The sequence below is a fragment of the Tachyglossus aculeatus genome, chromosome 14 (genome assembly GCF_015852505.1).
Source record: "Tachyglossus aculeatus isolate mTacAcu1 chromosome 14, mTacAcu1.pri, whole genome shotgun sequence".
NCBI lineage: Eukaryota > Metazoa > Chordata > Mammalia > Monotremata > Tachyglossidae > Tachyglossus > Tachyglossus aculeatus.
The window spans coordinates 29,915,901-29,939,009 of NC_052079.1; the positions used below are offsets into that span (position 1 = coordinate 29,915,901).

The window sequence follows — 23,109 nt, forward strand, 5'->3', positions numbered from 1 at the left end:
CCCCACAGCACTTGTCTATGTATGTACATAGCTATAATTCTGTTTATATTAATGCCTGTTTACTTGTTTTGATTTGTATATATCTATAATTCTATTGATATTGCTGCCTGTTTACTTATTTAAATATCTGTCTCCCCACTTCTAGATTGTGAGCCTGTGATGGGCAGGGATTGTCTCTCTTTGTTACTGAATTGTACTTTCCAAGCATTTAGAACAGTGCTCTGCACCCAGTAAATGCTCAATAAATACGAATGAATGAATGAATGAATCCAACTATTGGCCGGAGAGGGAGCCAGTAATAGAGGTGGATGGTGAGCTTCCTAAAGCTCGTGATAAAAACGGAGTGAGAGGGGCGGGATGAGTCTGAAGAATAAAGTGTTCTCTCTCTCCTGTTCTGGTAATAACTAGCAATTTGTCTTGTTACCCAAAGCCAAGCGCTGTCTTTCTATGGCAACAACAGTGTTTATTTTATACCATGAGTAAAAAAGGTACCATAAGTATATACCATGGTATTTTATACCATGAGTATAAAAGTACCTTGAGGCACTTAGAGTCAAACAGACCAGGACTCAAGTTGTCATCAGTTTTTGATCCCAAGTTTGTAAAAATACTATTGGTTTGGCTCATGGGTGTGCTGTCAGTTGTATTTATCGAGTGCTTACTATGTGCAGAGCACTTTACTAAGCGTTTAAGAGTGTATGATATATTATTCATTCAATGGTATTAATCGCTTACTGTGTGCAGAGCACTGTACTAAGCGCTTGGAAAGTACAAGTCGGCAACATATAGAGATGGACCCTATGCAATAACGGGCTCACAGTCTAGAAGGGGAAGACAGACAACAAAACAAAACATGTAGATGTGTCAAAATCGTCAGAACAAAAAGAATTAAAGCTATATTCACATCATTAACAGAATAAATAGAATAGTAAATGTGTACAAGAGTAAATACATACAAGCATTAGATTTGGTAGACACGTTCTCTGCCCACAGCCTAGAGTGGGAGACAGACGTTAATATAAATAAATAAAATTAGGGCTATTTACATAACTGCTGTGGGGCTGGGAGTGGGGATGAATAAAGGCAGCAAATCAGGATGCTGCAGTAGGGAGTGGAGAAAAGGAAAAGAGGAGTTAGGGGGAAAAAAGGGGGCCTAGTTAGGGACAGTCATTTCTGTCATCAGTATGATCTTGATTAACTGAGTTGCTGGTAAATTCTGATCTAACTCCTCCTTATTCTTTTTGTTGTAGCCCAAAGTTGTTATGACAGCATCTTTTGGCATTGAGCCCGGAAGAAGAGTAGACTATATCCCACTTCTAGAAGGAGCACTGAATATGGGAGAACACAAACCTGAAAAAATTCTTATTTATAGTCGACCTAATATGGTAATCTTATTATTGATATTGCTATTATTTTTTAAAATGTTGCTCAATGTGGCAAATTTTCATAATTCTAAATGTTTAATGACTTGTGAATATATATATATATATGCATATACAAACGTATATATGTGTATAGATATACATTTGTATATATGCACTTACAATGTGTACTATGGGTCCGACTTTTTAAAATGCAAATAATGAACAAAATGTCCAAGATCTAAGGAGTAGCACCCTGTCAGTCTTATTGGTTGTCTAACTAATGGAACCAGATAATATGGTTCCATGGTTTTATTATTAGTGAAAGATGAAAGCATTTCACAGTGCCATCCAAACCCAGACAAGGGGCTGAAGACGAAGACATGCAAGAAGTTTCGTAAAGCTATTGGAGCATCCCTGTTATTTCAGTATGCCTCTGTTAATTGTGATCAGGGATTGGGACATGTATGAAATATTCTCAATGTATGAATTATTTTCAATGTATGAAAGCAGCCTCTAAGAGATGATATGGCCCCCCAGACACCACCACAGAACAATAGAATGTCTGCCATGCATCGTAGATAAAATGGGAATCTTAAAATTGATTATAACAGCATTTAAGGGATCTCCTTCCATATTGAGAATGATACTCTCTGAAGAATGAGCCTGCCATCATGGAAAAAAAAACCGTGGTTTTTGCTGCAGCCTTTAGTGAGGTCACAATTGCAGTTAGAGATGAGGAATAACAAAAACTCCAGAATTTATTATATGTTTGTGAAGATCTACTAGCAGAGAGGCTTTTGCCTGGTTGCCTGTTAAGGCTGTTGGTCAACTGGTGGGATACTGAGGAAATGCCAGAGGATTTCACAAATTCCACTGTCACCATCTTAGCAACAAATCACTCAATCATGTTTGAGCACTTTATGCAGAGCACTGTACTTAGCTTTTGGGAGAGTACAATATAGCAGAGTTGGTAGACATGTTCCCTGCCCATTAGGAGCTTACAGTCTAGAGGGCAGAGAACTTACTATAGAAATTATCGTGGGACCCTATTGCTCTCCATTGCACACAAGACCTTAGCCAATTGTTTGAATGGTAGTTATTAAGCACTTACTATGTGCCAGGCACTGTTTTAAGCACTGGGGTAGATACAAGCTCATCAATTTGTACACAGCCCCACAGGTAGGGCTCACAGTCTAAAACCCTATTTAAAGACCAAGAACTTAAGTGACTTGCTCGAGTTCACACCGCTCAGATAATTATTGGATTCAGGATTAGAATCCAGATCTTATGACTCCCAGGCTTAGTGCTCTTTCCACGAGACTATACTGCTTCTCAGCATTAAGGATGTGACTAACTCAGCAATTCCACAGTCTCAGAAAGACATCACACCAGAATGGGCAATGACACTTGCTCTCTTTCATGAATATCAGATAAAAGTCACAGTTAAAGTATTTGACACCCAGCAATTTCAAAATTTCAACTGCCTTGAAATGCATCGATATTCTAAGCAGAGATGCAGCTTTTTATTTTGTACAGAGTGGGTAAAGCTTTGGAAGAGAGGGAGGAATGGGGGAGGCATGTAAGAACACTTATTTTGATGTACTCTTCCAAGAACCTGGTTCATAGTACTCAAAAAGTGGTGCTAAATGAATGAATAATTGTGGCATTTAAGTGCTTAATATGTGCCAGGCACTTCTAAGCGCTGGAGTAGATATATGGGGTAGATCTGGGTTGGATACAGTCTCTGTCTCACATTGAGCTCTCAGTCTTAATCCCCATTTGACAGATGAGGTAACAATCAATCCAATCAATTGTATTTATTGAGCGCTTACTGTGTGCAGAGCACTGTACTAAGTGCTTGGGAAGTACAAGTTGACAACATCTAGAGACAGTCCCTACCCAACAGTCGGCTCACAGTCTAAAAGGGGGAGACAGAGAACAAAACCAAACATACTAACAAAATAAAATAAATAGAATAGATATGTACAAGTAAAATAGAGTAATAAATATGCACAAACATATATACATATATACAGGTGCTGTGAGGAAGGGAAGGAGGTAAGATGGGGGGGATGGAGATGGGGGTGAGGGGGCCAGGAAGGTAGGGACTCTGTCTGGGAAGGCCTCCTGGAGGAGGTGAGCTCTCTGTAGGGCCTTGAAGAGAGGAAGAGAGCTAGCTTGGCGGATGGGCAGAGGAAGGGCATTCCAGGCCCGGGGGATGACGTGGGCCGGGGGTCGACGGCGGGACAGGCGAGAACGAGGCACGGTGAGGAGATTAGCGGCAGAGGAGCGGAGGGTGCGGGGTGGGCTGTAGAAGGAGAAAAGGGAGGTGAGGTAGGAGGGGGCGAGGTGATGGAAAGCCTTGAAGCCGAGGGTGAGGAGTTTCTGCCTGGTGCGCAGATTGATTGGTAGCCACTGGAGATTTTTGAGGAGGGAAGTAACATGCCCAGAGAGTTTCTGGACAAAGACAATCCAGGCAGCAGCATGAAGTATGGATTGAAGTGGGGAGAGACACGAGGATGGGAGATCAGAGAGAATGCTGATACAGTAGTCCAGATGGGATAGGATGAGAGCTTGAACGAGCAGGGTAGCAGTTTGGATGGAGAGGAAAGGGCGGATCTTGGCAATGTTGCGGACCTGAGACCGGCAGGTTTTGGTGACGGCTTGGATGTGAGGGGTGAATGAGAGAGCGGAGTCGAGGATGACACCAAGGTTGCGGGCTTGTGAGACGGAAAGGATGGTAGTGCCGTCAACAGAGATGGGAAAGTCAGGGAGAGGGCAGGGTTTGGGAGGGAAACCCTGAGAAATGAAGTGACTTGCCCAAGGTCACACAGCAGAGAGGTGACAAGCTGGTATTAAAACCCAGGTTCTTCTGACTTCCAGGCCTGTGCTGTATAATAATAATGATAATAATATTTGTTAAGCACTTACTATGGGCCAAGCACTGTTTCAAGTGCTGGGGGGATACAAGGTAATCAGGTTGTCCCACATGGGGCGCTCAGTCGTCATCCCCATTTTACAGATGAGGTAATTGAGGCACAGAGAAGTGAAGTGACTTGCCCAAAGTCACACAGCAGACAAGTGGTGGAGCCAGGATTAGAACCTATGACCTCTGACTCCCAAGACTGGGCTCCACTGAGCCACGCTACTTCCCTAACTTACCCTTTCTTCAATGCCTCCACCTCCTCTCCTGCCACCCCTTAGCTCATCCCATCTTGGACAGGTGATTGGACAACAGTCTCCCTGGCCCTAGTATCCATGAGGAATAGCCATCGCGAGTCACTGAGGAAGCTATTATTGCCTGAAGAGTCTCTCCCCCACCCCATTCCCTCACCTTCATGGCCCATCACTGCAATCACCAGTGAGCAGCAGTGACTCTCAGGGGTAAATCAAGACAGACCAGCTGAGCTGGAATCCCTGCTGTCTTCTTGGCAGCAGCAATGGTAACCAGAGAGCGACTGTGCCCAGTGATGAAAAGCCCGCTGTAGAGACTATTCTGGTTTAAGCAGCCCTCTCCTTGGGAAGTGGTGGGACCTAATGGATAGAGCACCAGCCTGGGAGTCAGGAGGACCTGGGTTCTAATCCCAGCTTCACCTCCTGTCTGCTGTGTGACCTTGGGAAAGTCACTTCACTTCTCTGAGCCTCAGTTACCTCATCTGTCAAATGAGGATTAAGATTGTGAGCCCCATGTGGGGCAGGGACTGTGTCCAACCCGATTTGCATGTATCCAGAACTCAGTACAGTACCTGGAACTGAATAAGCACTTAACAAAAGCCACAATTATTATTATTCCAAGCATGCTGGGGACATGGGTGAGAAAGTTTGGTCCTTCAGCTCAGTGCTCTGGAGCTCCTCAGATGGTGGGGCTGGATTCCACTACTTACCACAGCTGCTCTACCTCCACCCCTTACTGGCTTTGAGGGCCAGGGCAGGCAAGTTAGGGCTACCTGGTCTGCCCAATAAACCATGAGGGGAGAGTTGGTGATTCCAAAGAGCAAAGCTAAGTGTGTAGAAATGGCCCTTTTAGTGAAGAATGTTTATCTGGGGACTGAGGCAGCCGTTGACATTCTGAACTCTTTTCCTTCCTTTTTCTGCAAATTGATTTCGTCTGCTTATGGGTTTCAAGTGTTTTTTTTGGATCTGTTCCAGCAAATGCAAAATTGTAGAAATACAAATGTAAGTGTAGGATTCTCTGGAACTATTAAGGGGTATTTCTAAAGACAGTGCTTAATGTAAATGCCTTAGTGAGGAGGGGAATGAAGTATTTTAAAATTGCTATAATCAATTCCCTCAGCTTTAAATTCCAATGTGAAGTTTTAAAAGTTCATTGCCCTTGAACTTCTGTAGAAAATTATTTTAATGCTTTAGGCTTCCTGGAAGAGAAATTCTAAATTTCTTTCAAAAGACAAAGCTTTGGGTCTATTCTATTGATTTTTCAAAATAAGGACTGTTAAAAATCAAAGTGCTTTATAAAAAGGAAGGGAGCCTCACCTTGATTTTTTTTTTCTTTCACTACCTCATCAAGTCCAAGAAGGAATGTTGAATATTCAAAGATGTCTCATGGAAGATGTTCAACATTCCAAGTCATGCTTAGTTGGAAATATCCAAAAAAAATGAAAATTTATGGACTGTGTAGATTTCCATTTTTTATGGAATTTAAGCACTTACTATGTATCAGGCACTGTATTAAGGGCTGGGGTAGATGCAAGATGGGCAGAGAGTATATCTACTAATTCTGTTATAGTGTACTCTCCCAAGTGCTTAGTAAGTGTTCTGAGCACAATAAGTACTCAGTAAATATGATTGATACTTTCCCAAGGGTTTATTACAGGAATCTGCACCCAGGAAGCACTCAAATGAATACCACTGATTATTTGATAGATGTATGGTCTCTTTCCTACCATGTTTAACTTACAGAATGGACAGTGGGATGGAACCAGTGAGAAGCAGCGGGCCCTAGTGAGAAGAGCATGGGTCTGGGATTCGAAGACTTTCGTTCTCATTCTGGCCCTGCCACTTGTCACATATCATCCAAAATGTCTTCCCTGATTAAACCCCCTTTTCCCTGGCTTGCTCTACCTTCTGTACCATCTATACATTTCAGTCTGACCTTTGGGCATTTGATATTTGTGTCCCTCCCCACCTTCCAGTTCCCACTGCAATTATGTACATATCTTTAAAGTATATAGTATAAATTACTTACTCATATTAATGTCTGTCTCCCCTTCTAGACTGTAAGATCATTATGGGCAGGGAACATGTCTGATAATTCTGTTGTATTATACTGTATGAGTGCTTAGTTAAGTGCTCTGCACATACTAAGCACTCAATAAATATGGTTGATTGATTGTCTGCTGTGTGACTTTAGTCAAGTCATTTACCTTCTCTGTGCCTTTTCCCTCACCTGTAAAATAATAATAATGGCATTTATTAAGCACTTATTATGTGCAAAGCACTGTTCTAAGCTCTGGCTTAAAATGGGGATAAAGACTGTGAGACCCATATGGAACATGTACTGTGTCCAAGCTGATTAGTTTGTACCTACCCCAGAGCTTAATGCAGTGGCTGGCACATGGTAAGTGCTTAAAAGAAAATTAAAAAAGGACAGTAGCTTTTTTAAAGCTTATATACAGATGCTGCTTTCAATTAAAACTATAAAAGTTAAAAGTTGTAGGCTATCTCATCACATGGGTTAATCTTTTTTCAGCAAAGATTTCTGCATTTCTTGTGATTAGGAAGCCGTTCCCCTAGTACCAGGCCGTGACCTTGATTGGGACGAAGAGATGGCAAAAGCTCAGTCACATGACTGCGTTCCTGTTCTCTCTGACCACCCACTGTATATCCTTTATACATCTGGAACAACTGGAATGCCTAAGGTAATCATCATTTGTGACCCAAATACTTTCTGTTGCAAAGAGAAAGCGGGTTTTCCTACTGACTTGTTTCCCAACTTAGATATCCAACAGCCCCAGGCATTTCTCTTGTCTGCCTCCCTTGTGAAAGAAAAATGATCAGTTAGTTTTCAGTTCTCTAATTTGCCCCAACCACATTTCTATTCTCAGTATCTAAGTACCCCACACCCTGGCTCAGTTAAGCCCTCACTTCTCCTCTTCCATTGCCTGCTGCAAGCAAATTGCCTGAGGGCAAGTTATTATAGAAGTGGTTTACCATCACTTTCTTCCAAACATTGAAAACTTGAGTCTGCCCGTGTCTTTGATCAACATTATGATCACTTGATCGTATGCCTTTGACTCTTTCCTATGCTACTGCTGCCCAGCACGGGTGAATCAACTAGGTCTGACGCTGGAGCTTAGACCTTTCCATTTTGGGTAACCCTAATTAGAAAGTATCTCTCAATGGCATAGCTCTAAGCTTCGTTTGCAGAAGCAAACTCTCCTTGCCACAGTAAGATGTTGGTTCATAAGAGAGTTCCTCCCTGTAGGGCACGGGAATCAAAGGAGGGAGGCACGGGAGGGTGAAGTGATGCCATAAGGGTACATGCCTGCCTACGTTCCCCCTCTCCCCACCCCCTGAGGGAGGTGGTGTTGGCTGTGTTGACCTGTTAGGGGCACTTGTGCTGAAGCTCCCTGCTATTGCTGCTGGGCCAGGGTCACTGGGCAGATGGCTTGGGCAGTGGGGACTAGTGTCTCAGCAATGATGGAAAGGAGAGAAAGGACTGGATATGTCTGTCCATCATCAGGTCTGGGCTGCTTCAGTGGCAACTCAGGGTGTGTCTGGCCTCTTCCTTTCACCCCAAGCATTTTCTCAATCCTCATCTCCTGGGCCACAAACTGGAGAGCTAGCCTCCCAGGTGGGCCATCTGGACAAGAGAAGGCAGATGGAGAACTATCCTCCTCCCTCCTCTCTTGCCCCCCAAGTTATTCTTGCTTTCCCCTTCCTTAGTGTTATTCTTATTTTCCCTCTCTGTCTCCTCCCTTGCCCCCCGCCCCACCAGCCCCCACTTCTCTTAAGTCAGTTAGTAAACATCTACTGAGGAAAGTCTTTAAAAATAATGATCACTTTAACTGGTAATTAGCAAGTTCACTGCTTAAGCAAGAAGACTCCACTCTCTGGAACTGCCACCTCTTTTGCATTACAAACAGTGTTTCCTTCCTGAGTCTTGTTTTTGTTTTCCTTTCCTCAATTGACAGTATTCTGGGCCTTAAAATACAAGATTATTCCTTTTTAATAAGTAGTTTTCCAATTAAAACTACCTCAGGCTGGATTTCTGGCTGGTTGACACTCTCCCTCCGCCTTGTTGGGCTCAGAAATAGCTTTAGGAAGACATTGGTTGGCTTCCTGAGGCGCGGCTTGGGGAAGAGGAGGGGGCAGTTCAGAGTCCTGGTGGTATTCAGTACAGTCTCCTAGAACTGCACTGACCAAGAACATTTTGCTGAAGCTCCGTGGGCTGCAGAGCCCTTCCGGGGAAAGATGGGGCAAACTGTCATACCTTGCTCTCACCTCCTTGGTTTGGAAAGGATGTGGAAATTTAGTCTTGGGTTAGGTTCGTGCATGGCAGGTTTGATCTTTGACCAGGAGAGAGAAGAGAAAGGGTCTCCTTGGAAGCCCAGTTCTAGGAGACTCTACTGAATGCCACCAGGACTCAGAACACCCAATTCTTTGAAGTGATCCTGAACTAAAGGAGACCCACTGGAGTACTCAAAGAGCAGTTACTCCATCACTCATGCGCATTTCCTGGCTCTGCACATGGAGGCCTCTTGGAGGACCTGAGATTTTAATAAGGATTGAAAGGTGGGGAGAGTGGTGGACTGTCGGATATGAAGTGGGTGGGAGTTCCGGGCCAGAGGCGGGGCCTGGGCAAGGAGTCGGTTGGTGTCAGGGGAACCAAGGGAGCGTGCTGGGAGATCAGTGAGGTAAGAGAGGAGGTGGACAAGGCGATTGAGAGCTTAAAGGTCTATGGTATGGAGTTTCTGTTTGATGCAGAAGTAGATTTTAGAAAAAATGATCCAGGCAGGAGACCGTTGTTTCTTCTGTTCTGGCTCCATCCCATCCTCTCTGTCCCTCCTCCTGCATTGACTTCTGTGTCGTAGTCTTTACTGCCATTTTCCCCTTCACATGCTCTGCCTTAGGGAAAAATCTTGAGTAAAAGTCAAGTGAAAAAACTTCTGACATTTCCTTTGTGTCTGATATAGGCTTCACACAGTTAAAATGCCAAACTCATTTCACCTTTGCCCCTCATCTTAAAGTAGCCAAGATGAATATAAAATTACCCAGCTGTCAAAGCAGCACTTTAGAGGGTTACAGATCCATCTTGCTTCACTTTAAAACCTGGGCCAAGGGATTGTACTTTGAATCCTTTACCTTAAGTTTACCATGAGGAATTAACTTGCAAAAATAATTACACTGTTTCCCAAATTAAAGGATTTGCCTCAAAAGAAAACAACATAGGATAAGCTAAATTCCTCTTAATAATTGGATTCAAATAGTCCAATTGCATGACCGTCATACACAACTTTTCTAGGCAGCAAACATTTGCTGTCTCATTCCCCATTGTTTTCCCATTGGAAGGATTTATTACCAATGTCTAAACAAATTCTGCCACCTCATCCCAGTTGAGCCTTGCTCCTTAAATTGCACCATTTCAGAGTAGTCTTGTGAGAAAAGGGCTATGAATGCAATGCAGATATGTTGTGTATGAACAGAAACTAGAGGGTTTTGGCAAATGGCCATTCATTATTACTTTTAGCCTTATGGATAAAGAGAAAAGCAGTATTGCCTAATTTAAAGAGCACAGGCCTGAGAGAGGACCTGTGTTCTAATCCTGGATGGGGCACTTGGCTGCTGTGTGATCTTGGGCTGGTCACTTAACTTCTCTGTGCCTCAGTCCCCTAATGTGCAAAATGGTCAATACCTGTTTTCCTCCTACATAGATGGTGAGCCCAATGTGGGACATGATTATCTACTCCAGCACTTAGTACAGTGCTTGGCATATAGTAAACGCTTAACAAACGTCACTATTGTTATCTTTGTTATTATTTTGTTATTATCATCAACATTCTCATCGTTATTATTAAAGTGCTACCGATATATTTGTGGATTTGCTACCAACCAAAAATATTTTGAAAGCTATAATTCTTGTTTTATGTAAATCTTAGCCTTTACATAAGTATTGTTTCATATAAATGTCGTATTGAAGAGTGAAAACTTCTTTTAAAAGAATCCAATAAGCACCATTACATTTAGCATCTCTGATGCCTGAGAAATTAGTACCTGGCTAATAATTGTGTGGTCATTTAGAAGAAAATTCAGTGACAATAGTTAAAAAGAAATTCTGTAACCAGAATGCCAGTGGCCTCTGTTTTCCCCTCTTCCCTTACTGCTCCTGCCACCCCTGAGGCTAATGGCCTTTTAGGGCAGTCGATCAATCAGTGGTATGTATTGAACAATTACTGCAGGGCACCGTACTAGGCGGTTGGGAGAGTACAAACAACAGAGTTGGTAGAGATGTTCTCCTGCTCATAAGGAGCTAACAGACTCGAAGGAGGTTACAGTCTATAGGCAGGGGGTGGTGGCATGCAAGTGGACTTGGGGCAGAGAGGGGCGAGTGGTGAGCCAGCACGCAGTCCAGAGGTTTGGGGTGGAGTAAAATGAAGGATGTGGGGCTGAGGCTACGTTTGATCCAAATCGATCGATCAGTGGGATTTATTGAGCACCAGCTGTGTGAGGAGTAATGCACTGAGTGCTTTGGAGAAGCAGCGTGGCTTAGTGTAAATAGCCTGGGCTTGGGAGTCAGAGGTCATGGGTTCTAATTCTGGCTCCGCCACTTGTCAGCTGTGTGACTTTGGGCAAGTCACTTAACTTCTCGGTGCCTCAGTTACCTCATCTGTAAAATGGGGATGAAGCCTGTGAGCCCCCGTGGGACAACCCAATTACCTTGTATCTATCCCAGTGCTTAGAACAGTGCTTGGCACATAGTAAGCGCTTAACAAATGCCATTATTATTATAATCATTATTATAATCATTATTATTATAATCATTACACAGTATAGCTTGGAACATACAATCCCTATCCTCAAGGAGTTTTCAGTCAGCTCATTGCAAGACTTGAGTTGGGATCTGGGTGATGAGGTCCCTCCCTGTCTCCCCCACCCCCCACCCCTGGCCTGGAACAGTTGTCAGATTTTTCTTAGAACAGAGCTGAATTCAGACTGGTTCTGGATTCCCACATTGTTTCCCTTCCCGAGCCCTTCAGCAGATGAATGACTAGACCATCCCTAGAGGATAGTAATCTTTATTTTTCTTTCAAAATCTCCTAGGAAGCGGGCACTACAAACTCCCGTAGTAGCCCAACCAACTTTACGGAAAGTTATTCCTTATGTCCTTACGTACTGTTTTTCACTTATATTAATTATGTAATTAAAAACCTGAGTAATTTGGGAACGTGAACCCAGTTTACCCAATTTCATTGCTCAATAATCATAAAATGTAATTTGTAGAATTAAGAAACCAGCAACATGAAGTGTTTAAGGATTTTAAATGTGGCAATCAGAATTGCTGGGAAGCTAGGGTCATGTACTTCCCAAGCACTGAGTACAGTACTCTAAACACAGTAAGCGCTCAATTAATACAATGGAATGAATTAATGTTTCAGTGATTGTCTCAGCAATACTTTGGATTGGTAGTGGCAAGCTGAGGGCTGGTGAATGAGAGGCAGCATGGCCTAGTGGACAGATCACGGTCTTGGGAGTCAGAAGGATCTGGTTCTAATCCTGACTCTGACAGACTTTTAGCTCCCTCCTCAAATAAGCTATACCCCTGCCTTCCCCATCTCTTCCCCTAGTGACCTGGCTATCTACTTCACTGAGAATATTGAAGTCAGTAGGTGTGATCTCCTTATAATCTCCTCTGCTCCTCTCCAGCCCCTCTTTCCTCCCCCTCTCTCTTCAACTCTCCCGTCTTTCCCAGCAGTATCCCAAGATGAGATCTCCTGCTGTCTCTCAAAATTCAACCCCTCCTCCTGCACATCTGACCTCATCCCTTTGCACCTTATCAAAGCACTTGCCTCCTCCCTTCTTCCCCCAGACTGCCATCTTCAACTGTTTGCTCTCCAATGGCTTCTTCCCCACTGCTTTCACATATGCCCGTGTCTCCTCTATTGTTAAAAAAATCCCCTGCCCCATTTCCTTCCGTCAGTCATATTTATTGAGCACTTACTGTGTGCAGAGTACTGTACTAAGCACTTGGGAGAGTACAGTGCAACAATAAACAGACACATTGAGCCCACAATATTACCTTGTACCATTCCCCTCCAAACTCCTCAAGCACGTTGTCTGCATCCGCTGTCTCAAGTTAATCTCCTCCAGTTAACTATTTGACGCCCTCCAATCTGGCTTCCACCCCCTTTACTCCCCAAAGAGCAGCCTCTCAAAAAGTCACAAATAATCTCCTTCTTGTCAAATCCAATGGCTTCTACTCCATCTTAATCCTACTTGGCCTTTCAGCTGCCTTCAATACTGTCAATCACCCACATCTGGAAACATCCAACTTTGGCTTCACTAACACTGTCCTCTCCTGGTTCTCCTCCTATCTCTCTGGCTGCTCATTCTCAGTCTCCTTCATGGGCTTCTCTTCTGACTCCCACCCTCTATCTGTGGGAGTCCCTCATGGCTCAGTTTTGGGTCCCTTTCTATTCTCCATCTAAACCCACTGTCCTGGAGAACTCATTCATTCTCATGGCTTCAATTGTACTCTCTATGCAGATGATTCCCAAATATATATCTCCAGCCCTGATCTCTCTCCCTCTCTGCAATCTTGCATTTCCGCTGGCCCTCAGGACATAAGAACATTCAGTCAGTCATATTTATTGAGTGCTTACTGTGTGCAGAGCACTGTACTAAGCACTTGGGAAGTACAAGTTGGCAATGGGCTCACAGTCTAGAAGGGGGAGACCTACAACAAAACAAAGCATGTGGACAGGTGTCAAGTCATCAGAATAAATAGAAATAAAGCTAGATGCACATCGCTAACAAAATAAATAGAATAGTAAATATGTACAAGTCAGATAGAGTAATAAATCTGTACAAACATATATACAAGTGCTGTGGGGAGGGGAAGGAGGTAGGGCATGGGGGATGGGGAGGAGGAGAGGAAAAAGGGGGCTCAGTCTGGGAAGGCCTCCTGGAGGAGGGAGCTCTCAGCTGGGCTGAGAGCTGACACCTCAAACCTCACATGTCCCAAAAAGAACTCTCTATCTTTCCACCAAAACTCTGTCTTCCCTCTGATTTTCCTATCACTGTAGACTGCATCCTTCTTGTCTCACAAGCCTGTAACCTTGGCATTATCCTTGATTTATTTCTCTCGTTCAACCCATGGTATTCAATATATCACTAAATCCTGTTTATTCAACCTTCACAACATCACTAAAATCCATCCTTTCCTGTGCATCCAAACAGCCAACGCGGTACTGACCTTCCTGCCTCCCCACAACAGTCCAAACTTCACTCTGCTACCCTGATCATTCTTCTACAAAAATGTTCAGTCCATGTTTCCCCACTCAGGAACCTCCAGTGATAACCCACCCACCTCCACATCAAACAGAAACTCCTTTAAATAGGCTTTGAAACACTCAATCACCCTGCCCCCTTCTACATAACCTCGCTGTTCTCCTACTACAGACCAGCCCACAAAGTTAGCTCGTTTAATGCGAACCTACTCACTTGATCTCAGCTATCTCTCTGCTGACCGTTCAGCCATGTCCTGCTTCTTGCCTGGAATGCCCTTTCTCTTCTTGTCTGACAGGCAATTACTCTCCCCATATTCAAAGCTTATTGAAGGCATATGTCCTCCAAATGGCCCTCCCTGACTGAGCCTTCCTTTCTTCTTCTTCCACTCCCTTCTACGTCTCCCTTGTGCTCGGATATTTTCCATCATTCACCTCCTCCCTCAGCCCACAGCTCTTAGGTACATATCCATCATTTATTCATTTATATTCATGTCCATCTCCCTTCTAGACTATAAGTTCATTGTGGGCAAGGAGCATGTCTATCAACTCTGTTATATTGTTATATTGTATTCTCCCTAGCACTTAGTTCAGTGCTCTGCACATGCTTAGCACTCAAGTGCAGTTGATTGATCATCATCATCATCAATCGTATTTATTGAGCGCTTACTATGTGCAGAGCACTGTACTAAGCGCTTGGGAAGTACAAATTGGCAACAGAGACAGTCCCTACCCGACAGTGGGCTCACAGTCTAAAAGGGGGAGACAGAGAACAAAACCAAACATACTAACAAAATAAAATAAATAGAATAGATATGTACAAATAAAATAAATAAATAAATAAATAGAGTAAAAAATATGTACAAGTAAAAAATATGTACAAAAATCATGTATGACATGATTGATGTCATTTGTGCCTCATTCACCTTATCTGTACAATAGGGATTAAGAGTGTGAGCTCCATGTGGAACATGGACTGTGTCCAACCTGATCAGGTTGTATCTACCCCAGTGCTTAGTACAGTGCCTGGTATATATAGTAAGTGATTAACAAATACAGTAAAAAAAAAATGAGGTGAGCAGGGACTCCCTATGTCCTTTTACTCGCTTTCTCTCAGCTTACCAGACTTGGGTGCCAAGAAAGTAAGAAATTGTAATTATTTATTTTGGAGAGGTGAAGCGGAGTGTGGTCAATGAATATATAGGTCAAAGGATAAAAATAATTCAATTCATTGTTTCAAGCCAATCATTTGTTCTTGAATAATCTCCTCTTTAAACAGAGAGACTCCACAGCTTCCTTCGCTAGGCATTCAGTTCTCAAATTTGTCCCAAATGCTTTTCCCAGCTTAAACTGCTTGTCCTAAGCTTCTCATCTTTTGGTTTGAGCCCACTACTTTCCTGTCAGTCCCAATTCCCAGATAATGCAGAAGGAATGGATCTTTCTCCTGTAAAACAACTACAGGCCATATTCCATAGTACAGTCATGATGTGTTCCTCGAATACATGCCTATAACGTGAACAGCAGCATCATGGGGTAGATTTTCCCCTAGACATTCATGATATCTGTCAGGTTCCAGCCTCAACATGATGACCGGACTTGACAGGTAAATAAAAATTACTCTGTAAATTCCTCCCCTTATCCCTTCTCCTCCACTATTCCTGAGGATGTTTGTTTTTAAGTCAATCCACCATCCGTCACTACTCCTACGTTCTGAGCTATGTTTGCTCCCCCAGTATTTTATTTTTTATTATAAATCAGTGAGGTGCACAGTGTCTTTAATCCCCTGAAACCATACACCTTGGCCACAGCCAGCAGGATAAGGAGAAGAGAACACAACCCATGTTTCCTTCCCAGTGGTTGACTGCCTAGATCCCGGCCCAGCACCTCCTTGACTCAAGTAGTGGGAATGTGACCCAGCTGCCTTGTGGCTCTCTGCACCTGGGCTCTGTCTGCCCAGTGCTCGGTTTCCAGAGATGCCAAAGCCATCCCCATGAAACCCTACTAGGTCTGTCCCCTTGATGTCCCTGGAGCACTGATCCCTAAGTGCAGCCAGCATTTGACAGCCCCATCAACCTCCTTTCCTTTCTCTCCCATGGAGACTTTGGTTCTGCTGGCAGCTGCAAACTGTTCTCAGCTCCTGGACTCAGCCTTGCCCCCCAGAGAAGCAGCATGGCCTAGTGGATAGAGCATGGACCTCGGAGTCAGAAGGTCATGGATTCTAATCCCAGGTCCACCACTTGTCTGCTGGGTGACCTTGGGCGAGTCATTTCTCTGGGCCTCAATTCCCCATCTGTAAAATGGGGATTAAGACTCTGAGCCCTATGTGGGACAGGGACTATGTCCAACCTGATTTGCTTGTATTCCATAATAAGCACTTAACAAATACCACAGTTATTATTATTGTCTTTATGGTGACCAAGCCGGCTACCACTAAAGACTACCAGGAGTTGCGGGGAACATGAGAGGCAGTCCTTCAACCGGGCTTGAGGATGGGGTGTATTGTGCTCTTCCAAGTGCTCAATTTAGTGCTCTGCACATGGTAAGTACTAAATAAACACCATTGATAGATTGAGGGGTGCTGGATGGATACAGGTGAGGGATGGACCAAGTTGGAAGTCTGCAGGGGGAAGAAAATGGCTAGGAACAGGGAAAAGTGGGAATGGAACAGTGTAAGCAGAAGAGTTGACAAGGAGAGAAAGGTATATTTCCAAGTGATTGGAGGAAATGATTGGCGAAGCTTACAGATCCTGAGCTATATCAGCTGTGATGAAACTCTGGATCTTATGTATAGTGGTCAGTCAGAAGTTGGGGCTCAACTGAACTTGACTGTGATGGCTTGATATTCATTCAATTGTGTGTATTGAGTGCTTACTGTGTGCAAAGCTCTGTACTAAGCACTTGGGAGAGTACAACATAACAATAAATGGACACATTCCCTGCCCACAACGGGGCAATCCCCACGTGAAATATGCCCATCCAAATATATGCCCATCCAAAATAGTGCTTAAGTAGTTTGACAAAGTAAGCTGTAAATTGGGAAAAATATACAGACACATGGGCCTGGGAATCCGGAGGGTAAGTTACTTTATTTCACTGTGCTTCAGTCACCTAATCTTTAAATGGAGATTGCGACTGTGAGCCCTGTGTGTGATAGGGACTGTCTCCAACCTGAATTGCTTGTATCCACCCCAATATGTAGTACAGTCCCTGGCACATAGTAAGCACTTAAATACCTCAAATATTATTATTATTATTTTTGTTATTTAAAATGTGATTGAATTGTGGAATGAAGTGACTGACTCTTGAACAGTTATTCTTATAGGCATTAATGATATGGCAAATGGAATGCTTTGATTTTAAATCCTCTGAAAATTTTTATTTAACATCAAATCCACCTAGTGATTAACCCAAGACAGTGGCCTTTAGAGAGGGCAAAATAATTATCTACTATCCGATAGGCAGGAAAAGAACCAGAATGAAATGGAAGAATAGCTCACCATTTTACACTAGAAAATGCATCTGCTTAATAGATAGGCAGAGCTCCTAGAATTATAGTTCCACATGATCAGAATTAAGTCTGCATACTAACCAAATCATTCAACCCAAACACATCTCTGTTTCCAGCAAAGCTACTTATGACAATTGCCAAGGAGCCAGGTGCTGTTGCTGTTGTAGAAAATCTGTTCCACAGCTTGGTACCTATGTTTTACTGGTGCAACTTGAAGAGAGCAGCAGTTTTAGTAAACAGTGTAGAAGTATGTTTTTCTTTCTGTCTTGAGATATATATATATATATATATATATATATATATATATATATATATCCACCATCTCGGTATATATAAAACGTATGTGTGTGTGTGTGTATATATATATATATATATATATATATATATATACTTTTATTATTTTGTGTATTATTTCTTCAGAGACAATTTTTGGTGACGGTGAAGGGTGGTTTTTAGAGATTTTGGGGGAATCAGGTATTTTCTGAGTATTTTCTAATCACACTTTAATTTAAAAGATACTTGGGTTTTACAGATAATAACAATAATAATAATAATAATGATGGCTTTTGTTAAGCACTTACTATGTGTCAAACACTGTTCTAAGTGCTGGGGGGGGAATACTAGGTAATCAGGTTGTCCCACATAGGGCTCACAGTCTTAATCCTCATTTTACAGATGAGGTAACTGAGGGCCAGAGAAGTTGTGACTTGCCCAAAGTCACAGAACAGACAAGTGGCGGAGCCAGGATTAGAACCCACAACCTCTGACTCCGAAGCCTGTGCTCTTTCCACTGAGTCACGCTGCTTCTCTAATGTAGATGCATTCCTAGTTTAAATAAACCTTGTGGGTGAATATGGCACATGCTAGAAAATCAGTCTGCATATTTTAATGAAAATTCAGTTTCCATTGGGATTGGTGCCTAGTTTTGGTTTAGTTCCACCCCCAGCCTGCACCATTACAGGAGCTGAGAATGGCTAATGGAGGAGGAGGGTAGCCTTCTCTACAGCTGGGAAATCTGTGGCAGTTTGGAACAAGGGCTGTGCTAGACTCCAAGGTCCTTGAGAGCAGGGATCCTTGTCTACCAAGTGTACCACACTTTCCAAAGTGCTTAGTAATAATAATAATAATAATAATGATGGCATTTATTAAGCACTTACTATGTGCAAAGCACTGATCTAAGCGCTGGGGAGAGTACAAGGTGATCAGGTCGTCCCATGTGGGGCTCACAATCTTAATCCCCATTTTCCAGATGAGGTAACTGAGGCACAGAGAAGTTACGTGACTTGCCCAAAGTCACCCAGCTGACAAGTGGTGGAGCCGGGATTTGAACCCTTGACCTCTGACTCCAAAGCCCGTGTTCTTTCCACTGAGCCACGTAGCATATTCTGCATAGAGTAGGCGTTCAGTGAGTCCTATTGGCTCTAAGCTTGTTGTAGGCAGGAAACATGTCTACCAACTCTGCTATATTGTATTCTCCCAGGTGCTTAGTACAGTGCTCTGCACTCTGTAAGTGCTCAATAAATACAACTGATTGATATCAAGGGGGGTAATGAATGGTAACCTCTGAGTACTAATATACTGCTGTATCATGCTGTATTTTCCTCATATTTATTCTCAGTGCTTAGTTCAGTGTCCTGCACACTGAAACTATTAACAATCATGATTAATACATGTTGTACAAAGAAAAACACAATAGTCACAATTCTGTAAGAGTACCCTTGATAAAGTAGGTATTTTGGCCACTTGTGTATTGATAAATGCCATCATTATTATACAGTCCCCTCTGTTTAGGTTAGAGGCACTTTGAAGATAAAGCAGAGCACTATTCTTAGGAAATGCATGATCTTGGGCTATTTTTCTTTTTTTTTTTACATCATGCTGCAGTGTTCTGGAAGACCTATAAAAAGAGAAAATTGAATTAATCTTCTGTTTGGCACAATTCATATCATAGGTCTTTGTAAATAAAAACTATTATAAAAGTTTGGAGACTGATTTAAATAAAAGACAAGGGATTTATTGCACTTTTCTCTACTTGGAGTGACTTTAACCTGAATTTGTTTCTCACTTAGGGTGTTGTTAGACCTACTGGAGGCTATGCAGTCATGCTAAATTGGACGATGTCTTCTATTTATGCACTTAAGCCTGGAGAGGTAATGGTGAAGTTTTTGAAAAAATAAAAAGGCTAAACAGCTTGATTTGTATAGTTTTTAAAGCATATTCCTTTTATTGTTTTATAGGTGTGGTGGGCAGCTTCTGACCTAGGCTGGGTGGTTGGACATTCTTACATCTGTTATGGACCCCTTTTGCATGGGAACACCACAGTCCTATATGAGGTAATTTATTGAATCCAATATGAAGATCATTTTTAATATGTCAGTATTTTAAATTATTTGATTAAAGGGATTATAGTTCTAAAGAGACATTTGATATTCTTCTGCTTTTTACAGATCTACCAAAGTAATAGTTATTAAAAATTTTACAGTATCATTTCTGTTCTTTCTTTTCTGGTGCTTTGTAGGCAAGATAATTGGCTGGAAATGCTACTTTATTCCATCCCTCTTTCTCCTTGCTTATTGTTGAATATTATGTGATTTGGGATGAACATGAAGGAAAAATAGGGGAATGTAGTGACCAAACCATGGTTATCCAGTCAATCAATTGTATTGATTGAGCACTGACGTAGTGCACAGCACTGTATTTAGCGCTTGGAAGAATATCAAATAACAATATAGCCCACATTGAGTTTACAGTCTTGAGAGGGAAAAAGACATGCATATAAATAGATAAATTACAAATATGTACTTAGAGTGCTGTGGGGCTGGGGTTGTGGGGTGAATAAAGGGAGCCAAATCAGAGAGTGAGAGAAAAGGAAATGAGGTCTTAGGGTAGGCCTCCTGGAGGAGTTGTGCCTTCAATAAGGCTTTGAAGGTGAGGAGAAAAATTGTCGGATATGAAGAAGGAGGGCATTCCAGACCAGAGGCGGGACGTGGAGAGAGGTTGGCAGTGAGATAGATGAGATCGAGTTACAGTTGACATTAGAGGAGCAAAGTGTGTGGGCTGAGTTGTAGAAGGAGAGCAGCGAGGTGAGGTAGGACAGGGTAAGGTGACTGAGTGACTTTAAAGCCAATGATAAGGAGTTTCCATTTGATGCAGACGTGGATGGGCAATCAGTGGAAGTTCTGGAGGAATGGGGAAACATTGACTGAACATTTTTGTAGAAAAAAGATCCGGGCAGCAGAACGAAGTATAGACTGGTGTGGACACAGACAGGAAGCAAGGAGGTCAGTAAGGAGGCCGATGCAGTAATCAAGCCAGGATAGGATAAATTGTTGGATTAACATGATAGTGATTTGGATGGAGAGGAAAGGGTGGATTTTAGTGATGTGAAGGTTGAACTGACAAAATTTAGTGATAGATTGAATATGTGGGTTGAATGAGAGAGAGATGAGTCAAGGGTGGTCTATTAGTTCACTCTCTAATTCTGCCAGGAAAGCTGTTCCAGGAAGATGAGAGGATGTCTTATTAATATTGAAAAGAAAACCAGTTATAAGTATTTACCATTAATCGTTTACTGGAACCTATTTTAGCAGAGCAATTGATTTCTGGGTAGCTTGAAGGAAAAGCTTTACAGAAATTATTGAATTTCAGTAGTTATAATTTAATAATCTTTTGGGAAAAATTGTTTAAATCTAGGATACTTTCATAAGATTACCTAAAAAAAAATTGTTGAAATAATTGTGAGCACCATATGGGACATGGACTGTGTCCAACCTGATCATCTTTTATGTACCCCAGTGCTTAGCAGCGTGCTTGGCACATAATAAGCACTTAACAAATACCATTATCATTGTTATCATTACGGATCATCCACCGCAATGCTCTTTGACAATAGCACTATTTGCATCTGAATGCTAGGTTTTACCTGCACACTCTCAAACATTCAGGACATGGTCCCTCACTCCTCAAAAAAACTCTAGTCCCTGCCCATCCACCTCTGCATCAAACAAAAACTCATCACCGTTGGCTTTAAAGTACTTAGTCACCTTGCCCCTTCCTTTCTCACCTTGCTACTCTCCTACTACAACCCAGCCCGCACACTTTGCTCCTCTAAATGCTAACCTTCTCATTGCTCCTCTAAATGCTAACCTTATCATTGTGCCCCTGTCTCGTCTATCTCACCGCCGACCTCTTGCCCAAGTCCTGCTTCTGGCCTGGAAAGCCCTCCCTCCTCAAATCCCACAGATAGTTACTCCCTCTCTCTCCCCCTGCCTCAAAGCCTTATTGAAGGCACATCTCCTCCAAGAGGCCTTCCCTGATTATGCCCCCCTTTCCTCTTCTCCCACTTCCTCTGCGTCACCCTGACTTGTTTCTATTGTTCAATCCCCTCTCCATGCCCCACAGTACTTATGTACACATCTGTAATTTATTTATATCAATGTCTGTCTCCCCGTCTTTGGACTGTAAGTTTGTTGTGGGCAGGGGATGTGTCTGTTTATTGTTGTATTGTACTCTCCCAAGCACTTAGTACAATTCTCTGCACAATAGTAAACACTCAATAAATAATTGAGTGAATTAATACATTAATAATAATAATGATGATAATTGTGGTACTTAAGTGTCTACTAGTATACCAAACACTGTGAAATTTATTTTGGTTCAAATTCCTCTGTTCTTTAACACTGTCATCTTTCTTAGCTTCTGGAATACTTTAAATAGATTAAAGATATTATTAACAGCTGTTCATTCTTTGCTGGGCATTATCTTGATCTTTAGTCTATTAGTACAAGGTTTCTTTTGCTGAGTAGGATGGGAAAGATTACCCTTTGGAAATTCAGTAATTTTACAGACATGCACATGGGAAAAAACCCCAAAAAACATTGTGGACAGGGATTGTATTTACCTACCCTGTTGTACTCTCCTTCCCCTTTAGATTGTGAGCCTCATGTGGAACAGAGACTGAAACCTGATTATTTTGTATCTACCCTTGTGTTTAGAGCAGTGCTTGGCACCTAGGAAACCTGTAATAAATACCATAATCATCACCCCAAGTTCTTAGTACACTGCTCTGCACACAGTAAGCATTCAGTAAATACAATTGACTACTATTACCATCAATAAAACTCTTATTCTATCTACTTATCCCCTTTGACATGTTTGATCCTACAGAAAATTCTGAATAGTTTACATCTTAGCAAAAATTCAGTGTTAACTTTTAGGTAGTAATAATTTTTAGGTCATCCTAATGGTCACCGCTTTTGCTATTACTAATAGGTAAAGCACATAATTTTATAAAATGTTGAAATTTGTTCAGTGATGAGCCATAGCTTTTAGTTAATCCTCCTCTGCTTCAAATCATGTTGATTAATTTTAATATGCTTATGCTACTTGTGCCGGCATAAAAAAAAGTACCTGGAAAACAATATACATTCACTGGGAGCTTTGTTTTAATACAAAAACTATAGCTCAGTGGCATTTGTTGAGTGCTTAACGTTTACAGAGCTCTGTATTAAATGCTATGGGATTACAAAACAACGAAGACGGTGGATGTGATCCCTGTCATCAGGGAGCTTACTGGGGGAGACAGACATTGAAGTAAATCAGGGAAGGGGGAAATTGTAGAGTATAGGAGTTCTTTACGTAAGTATTCTGGGGCTGGAGTGAGTATCAAAGTTCTTAAGGGGTATACAGCAAGTTCATAGTCAAAACAGAGGGCAGGGTGGATAAGGAAAATAATGGGCTTAGACTGGGAAGACCTCTTAAAGAAGATGTGATTTTA

General features: G+C 42.2%; 1 protein-coding gene across 1 annotated transcript in view; it reads left to right on the plus strand.

The window, feature by feature from the left end:
• Positions 1 to 23,109, plus strand: part of ACSS3 (acyl-CoA synthetase short chain family member 3) — a 98,355-nt gene that overhangs the window by 46,281 nt on the left and 28,965 nt on the right. Inside the window, exons 4-7 of the mRNA XM_038756493.1 lie at positions 1,251 to 1,385; positions 7,100 to 7,240; positions 19,403 to 19,483; positions 19,571 to 19,666. Coding sequence (XP_038612421.1) covers positions 1,251 to 1,385; positions 7,100 to 7,240; positions 19,403 to 19,483; positions 19,571 to 19,666 — 453 coding nt within the window. The remainder of the gene's footprint in view (positions 1 to 1,250; positions 1,386 to 7,099; positions 7,241 to 19,402; positions 19,484 to 19,570; positions 19,667 to 23,109) is intronic.